This window comes from Sardina pilchardus, chromosome 2 (assembly GCF_963854185.1).
Source record: "Sardina pilchardus chromosome 2, fSarPil1.1, whole genome shotgun sequence".
Lineage (NCBI taxonomy): Eukaryota > Metazoa > Chordata > Actinopteri > Clupeiformes > Clupeidae > Sardina > Sardina pilchardus.
Window position 1 is genome coordinate 45,697,393 of NC_084995.1, and position 7,500 is coordinate 45,704,892.

Below are 7,500 nucleotides of genomic sequence, written 5' to 3' on the forward strand. Positions count from 1 at the left end.
GTTGCATAAAATGTAAACTTTAAAAGTCACTTTTTCAACTTCTCTCTTACACATTTCGTACAGTTCAGGAATCTTACTGCTGAAATGCGTGCCGGAGGGGATATTGAAGCGATGATCGAGAACATTTATCATGTAGCGAAATCCCATACCCAAAACCACCGTATAGGCAGGGCATCATGTCTTTTCCTATGAACACGCCAATCGCATTCGTTATGTCTTTGTGTTTTTGGGAATTATAGGAATATTGTTGTCGAAAGGCTGCAGCAATGGATGGTTGGGTTTTCGGTGGCAAACTAGCTCTCCGTGCTGCTCCACTTAAGGTTACAGCCGGGTGATGATGGCGCAAATGGGCCGACATGTTGGGTGTGTTACCTTTATTAGGTGATCGTTGTGAAGCAGTGCTTGCACACTGTGCTTTGTTTACTGACGGTCTTTTTGACTTGTTCGTAGGCTACTTCGAATGTCGCCATGATCGTGCAGCCGCCGGTAAAGTTTGTTTCTTCTCACATGACTCCTTCATTTGCATTTCAACGTGCTTATTGGGTCTTGGGAAATTCAGTAAAATTCTGATTGGTTGTTGCAAGGTTGACGAGAGGCAAGCTGAACAGTCAGAGAAAACTCATCCCCCGGGTCCTAAGCACTCCTTGCTATCGCTCCCAGGCTACGCGCGTGCAATAACCTTGTATTAAATAAAAAGTTTAATGTCGCGTATACCGAAATATTGCGGTTTAGGTGAGTCTATTGAACCGAACAGGCCAAACCGAACGGTTCAATAAATTATTGAAAACCGTTGCATCCCTTACACACACACACACACACACACACACACACACACACACACACACACACACACACACACACACACGTACACACACATTCATGTACACCCTCACACACATGCATTCACACACACAAATCATACACCCACATTTATGTGAGTGTGAATACTTGTGTACGTGTGTGTATATTTGATGAGTGTCTGAATGCGTGTATGTGTGTGTGAGTATGTGTGTGAGCGTGTGTGTGTGTGTGTGTGTGTGTGTGTGTGTGTGTGTGCACTCTTACCCCACCACGGAGGAGAAGTCGGAGCCGATCTTGGGTTCTATGAGGGCCTGGTAGAAGGGAGCATTGGGGCCCGAGATCATCAGAGACGAGAGCAGACTCAACACGAAGCCCTCAAACACCTCCGTGATGCTGCCAACACGAGCACAGCACATCAGTCACAGGGCTGTGTGTGTGTGTGTGTGTGTGTGTGTGTGTGTGTGTGTGTGTGTGTGCAGACTCAACACGAAGCCCTCGAACACCTCAGTGATGCTGCCAACACGAGCACAGCACATCAATCACAGGGCTGTGTGTGTGTGTGTGTGTGTGTGTGTGTGTGTGTGTGTGTGTGTGTGTGTGTGTGTGTGTGTGTGTGTGTGTGTGTGTGTGTGTGTGTGTGCAGACTCAACACGAAGCCCTCGAACACCTCAGTGATGCTGCCAACACGAGCACAGCACATCAATCACAGGGCTGTGTGTGTGTGTGTGTGTGTGTGTGTGCAGACTCAACACGAAGCCCTCGAACACCTCAGTGATGCTGCCAACAAGAGCACAGCACATCAGTCACAGGGGTGTGTGTGTGTGTGTGTGTGTGTGTGTGTGTGTGTGTGTGCAGACTCAACACGAAGCCCTCGAACACCTCCGTGATGCTGCCAACACAAGCACAGCACATCAGTCACAGGGGTGTGTGTGTGTGTGTGTGTGTGTGTGTGTGTGTGTGTGTGTGTGTGTGTGTGTGTGTGTGTGTGTGTGTGTGTGTGTGCAGACTCAACACGAAGCCCTCGAACACCTCAGTGATGCTGCCAACACGAGCACAGCACATCAATCACAGGGGCGTGTGTGTGTGTGTGTGTGTGCAGACTCAACACGAAGCCCTCGAACACCTCAGTGATGCTGCCAACCAGAGCACAGCACATCAATCACAGGGGCGTGTGTGTGTGTGTGTGTGTGCAGACTCAACACGAAGCCCTCAAACACCTCAGTGATGCTGCCAACCAGAGCACAGCACATCAATCACAGGGGCGTGTGTGTGTGTGTGTGTGTGTGTGTGCATGCATGTGTGTGTGTGTGTGTGTGTGTGTGTGTGTGTGTGTGTGTAGACTCAACACGAAGCCCTCGAACACCTCAGTGATGCTGCCAACAAGAGCACAGCACATCAATCACAGGGGCGTGTGTGTGTGTGTGTGTGTGTGTGTGTGTGTGTGTGTGTGTGTGTGTGTGTGTGTGTGTGTGCAGACTCAACACGAAGCCCTCAAACACCTCAGTGATGCTGACACAACAAGAGCACAGCACATCAATCACAGGGGTGTGTGTGTGTGTGTGTGTGTGTGTGTGTGTGTGTGTGTGTGTGTGTGTGTGTGCAGACTCAACACGAAGCCCTCAAACACCTCAGTGATGCTGACACAACAAGAGCACAGCACATCAATCACAGGGGTGTGTGTGTGTGTGTGTGTGTGTGTAACCAGTTGGGATTGTGTTTCCTCCTATATACACCTCGAAGTGCTGTAAACCCCAAATAAGTGCGAGCGCTTCCTTCTCGATAACAGCATACTTCAACTGATATGGAGTGAATTTTCGAGAGAAGAAAGAAACAGGCCGACGAACACCATTTTCATCTTCTTGTAAGAGCACTGCCCCAGCACCAACGTTGCTCGCATCCACCTCAAGCTGAAAAGGCTTCGAAAACTGAGGAGCCATCAAGACCGGCGAGGTGGTGAGGAGTCGTTTGGCTGACTCAAACGCGTCCTGACAAGAGGCAGACCATTCAAACTTAGCTGAAGCCTTCAACAGACGAGTTAGCGGCTCTACAACCGTGGAGAAATCTCTACAGAAACAACGGTAGAAACCCATCATGCCCAGGAACCGCATAAGCTCCTTTTTGGTGGATGGCGGCGGATAGCGGTCAATCGCGTCAACCTTTGCACGCACAGGACGCACTTTACCCTGCCCTACCACCTTGCCGAGGTACGTCACTGTTGCCCGAGCAAAGTCACATTTTGCCAAGTTGACTGTTAGATTGGCTGCTGCTAGACGTTTAAATAGCGCCCTGATGTGTTTAACATGTTTTTCCCAGGTGTCGCTGTAACAAACGACGTCGTCCAAATAAACAGCACACCCGTCTAAACCCGAGACCACCCGATTCATCAGCCTCTGGAACGAGGCCGGGGCGTTACGAAGCCCGAAACTCATAACTTTGTAGGAGAACAACCCCTTAGGCGTTATGAAAGCGGACACCTCCCGAGCTCGGTCCGTTAAGGGGACCTGCCAGTACCCCTTAAGGAGGTCAAACTTACTGACGAAGCGTGCACCTCCGACCTGATCGACGCAGTCCTCGATTCGTGGCAAGGGGAACGAGTCTGGCTTAGTCTGAGCATTTACTTTACGGTAATCAGTGCAGAAACGGAACGTACCGTCAGGTTTGTTCACAAGAACACACGGAGACGCCCAGCTAGAGGAGGACGGCTCAGCGAGGTCATTCTCAAGGAGATACTGTACTTCAGCCTCCAGATGTTTCTGCTTGTCAACAGAGACCCGATAAAAACGTTGCCTGATGGGTACGGAGTCACCCACATCAATATCGTGCTGCATGAGTGATGTCTGAGACGGCCTGTCTGCAAACAAACATTTAAATTCATTAATGAGAACAATTAATTCTGAGCGCATTTCAATGGGCAAGTGGCCTAGCAGCTCTGGCAGTTTACGCAAAGACTCAGAGTTCTTCAAACGCGCCAACAACACTGCATCATCGGGGCCACGCAGCTCTTCCCCCTCCAACACCAGCTCAGAGTTAACTGGAAGAGAATCAGAAACAACCGGAGCATCAGCCAGCAAAACAGGTAAGCCTTCTACATTCTCCCGCTCATGGTAGGCCTTTAATAAATTCACATGGCAAAGTTGCGTGGGCTTACGTCTATTTGGGGTCGAAATTACATAATTTTCATTAGACACCCGCCGCAGCACCTCATACGGACCATCAAATTTGGCTTGAAACGGGGAGCCGGCTACTGGTGACAAAGCTAGGACCCTGTCCCCAGTTTGAAACTCACGTTGGACCGATCGACGGTCATAATACATTTTCATTTTTCCTTGGGCCTTCTCCAAATTTTCACGAGCGACACGACCTGCCTCATACAACCTCCGTTTAAAACCGTCAACATAGTCAGTTAGCTTTTTCGGAGGTTCAGCGGCAGCCCAATCATCGTGTAACGCAGCTAGCTGCCCACGCACAGAATGACCAAAGACAAGAGCATTTGGACTAAACCCAGTGCTCTCCTGAGTTACCTCTCTTGCGGCTAACAATAGCCAAGGAAGCCCCTCTTCCCAATCACCAGCCAGTTTCACACAATATGCCCTAAGCAAAGATTTCAACGTCTGATGGAAGCGTTCCAACGCTCCCTGGCTCTGCGGGTGATAGGCGGACGCCTGGTTATGCGTTATCTTTAGCAGACGCAACACCCCCCCGAAAATACGTGACGTGAAGTTTGAGCCCCTATCGGTCTGAATGACCTTAGGTATACCGAAGAAGGAGATAAACTGAGTCAACGCCTTTACAACGGGTTTCACCTTGATTGAGCGAAGGGGATAGGCAGCCGGATAACGAGTCGTCTGGCACATGATGGTCAAAAGATAGGCATTACCAGATTTAGACTTGGGGAGGGGACCAACACAATCAATAATAAGGTGATCGAAAGGGTTACTTGCTACTGCAATGGGCGACAAAGGCACAGGCTTAATAGCCTGGTTTGGTTTTCCCGTCAGCTGACAAGTATGGCACGTACGAATGAATTTGGACACATCGCGCTTTATGCGTGGCCAGTAGAAGTACTGCATCAGATAATCATAGGTTTTCTTAACGCCAAGGTGCCCCATGTTATCATGCGCAGTTTTTAAAACAAGCGGCCGGACACTTTCCGGAATCACAATCTGCATCATTGGCTTCCCCACATAACGCCCAAAGTGTGGAATCCATTTTCTAACGAGCATCTCACCATTCAGAAAATAGCCACTTTCTATTTTGTCTTTTTCAGGACTGACCCGATCAAACAAGGGTTGCAGGGAGGAGTCCTGTCTCTGTTCTTTTGCAAGCTCCTCCCGCGACAACGATGAGGGAAGCTTTTCCCAAGGAAGAGCAGACTCGAGGGTGCTAACTGCCTCCCCATCCGCATCCAACTCCTTTGCAGCGCGGAGAGCACTGCGCGTAACTACGCACGCAGAGAGGACATCAGGAGGGCCCTGCGCAACGTCATGACGCTCCGTCGAGCGAGAGACCAGCGGCTGCACTGGGCTCTTCCACACATCGCCACCCGCTAGGTTGTTTCCTAGTATCACATCGACACCGTCCACTGGGAGAGAAGGACAAACACCCAAAATGACATTTCCCTGCACAAGATCTGCTTGTAAATTGAGACTGTGTAGTGGGACGGAAAAGGTGCTCGGACCAAAGCCACGAATCAGAACATTTTCCCCCGTAGCAGAATTATCACCAAACGGAAGAACGGAGCGCAAAATAAATGACTCTGAAGACCCAGTGTCTCTTAGGATTTTAACTGCCACCGTGTCTGTGTTCTCTGCCAAAGAAACAAAACCATCGGAAATAAAAGGCAAATAATGGCTTTGTATCAGTGTGTCTTTATTTAATGACTGTGTGCGTTGTTGTAACTCAGTTATCGCAGGCCTAGCTGCCAATGCTGTGGGTCGAGCAGGCGCCCCCCGGTGCTTATGCTTGGAACGTAAAAGTGGGCAGTCCGATTTCCAATGGCCTTTACCCAGGCAATAATTACAAACCAAGCTCGAGTCATATCCGCCAACGGGACGTCCATCTCCCCTAACAGGAGGCGGGGACTCACTGAAGTGAGCAGGCCTATAATCACTCCTCTGATGCCAGTCAGGTTTCCCTCGATTGTACATACGGGATTTATGGGTCAATTCATAATCGTCCGCCAACACTGCGGCCTCAGAAACCGAGAGTAAATCATGTTCATTAATGTAAGTTGCTAGCTGAACAGGTAAAGTGGTTGTGAACCGCTCCAACACCATTAAATTGAACAATGCATCGTAATCATCCACATCAGTAGCAGAACACCACCGCTGACACTGCAATTGCAATTCCTGCGCAAACTCAACATACGTTTGTTCAGAACGTCTTCTAAAATTCCTGAAGCGCTGTCTGTAAGCCTCGGGGACAAGTGAATACGCTTTCAGAACTGCAGTTTTAACTTTATGATAGTCACGGCTATCTTCAACTGAAAGTGCAGAATACACCCGTTGCGCCTTCCCCCTAAAAACACATTGCAACATAAGGGTGCGATCAGCATCTGGCCAACCCTGGGCATCAGCCACTCTCTCAAACAAACTGAAAAAAGAATCCAAGTCCCGCTCATTGAACTGCGGCACTAGCTTCAAGTTAGATGTTATGTTAGACTTACGAACTGGCGGAGAATCACCACCCGTATCAGGTGGCAATTTCCCCTCCACCATCAACTCCAAACGCCTGGCCTGAAATTCAATTGTCGCTAGTGTGGTTTCTCTGTCGACCTTTTTACTCTCTAATTGCAGACGGAGCAATTCACGCTGCTGGTCATAAGTAAAAGAACTGCCGCCAGGTAGAGGTGAAAGCGGCACTTTATCAGCAGGGAGTACACCTTGCTCAATGAGGCTCAACTTAACAGAACCTTTCAAAGTATCTTTGTGTCTCTTAACCGAAGCAGAGAGCTCTATCCCATACCGAATCGCCAACTGAACTAACTGGTCCTTGGTGAGGCTATCAAAAAGAACCACCGAGGGACATGCGTAAAATGTATCTAAGTCGGCCATAGTGCTTCACAGACGAACAAACAAAAGCAATTATTCAAGTCGCCAGTATAAACAACAAAGTATCAAGGTCCTATGTGCGCAAACAAGACATACAACAATCAAACTACGTAGCCACTAGTCCTAATGACCAAACAAAGGAAGTCCCACTAAATAATATAATTCTAAATAATTCGTAGACCTGTGTTCACACGGGTACCGCAGTGGGTACTTACGCACAAAAAGCCCAGAGGCACGGAAAACCCCAAATAGGAATAGGCCGAAACCTTGGAAGTGCCCCCGAGACAACTGCTCAAACCACGTACCCCGTGACTGCGCCGACGAAAAATACAAAAATTCGCGGGGAAAACAAAACAAATCGCAAAATCAAACGACTGTGTCCTACCAGGGAAACCTTTGTCCAGTCAAAAGAGAAATGCAAAATATTACAGGCTACTTGCGTTCTTAGTTGTCCCTTTTATAACACGCACAGGGCGGTAGGCTGACACTCGATATATATTAGTTGGTACGCTATGACGAATACCTTTAAACCATATAAGTCAATTTCTCACATTAAACCAAAGCCAACAAAAAAAATGTACGCCCAAAGGCAAACGCAACAACGCGTAGGAAAATATTTAACGAAGTTTCACCCTCAAAACAACGTCGG

General features: G+C 48.6%; 1 protein-coding gene across 1 annotated transcript in view; it reads right to left on the minus strand.

The window, feature by feature from the left end:
• Positions 1–7,500, minus strand: part of pitrm1 (pitrilysin metallopeptidase 1) — a 32,616-nt gene that overhangs the window by 17,085 nt on the left and 8,031 nt on the right. The window contains exon 10 of the mRNA XM_062530806.1: positions 1,066–1,194. Within this exon, the coding sequence (XP_062386790.1) occupies positions 1,066–1,194 (129 nt within the window). The remainder of the gene's footprint in view (positions 1–1,065; positions 1,195–7,500) is intronic.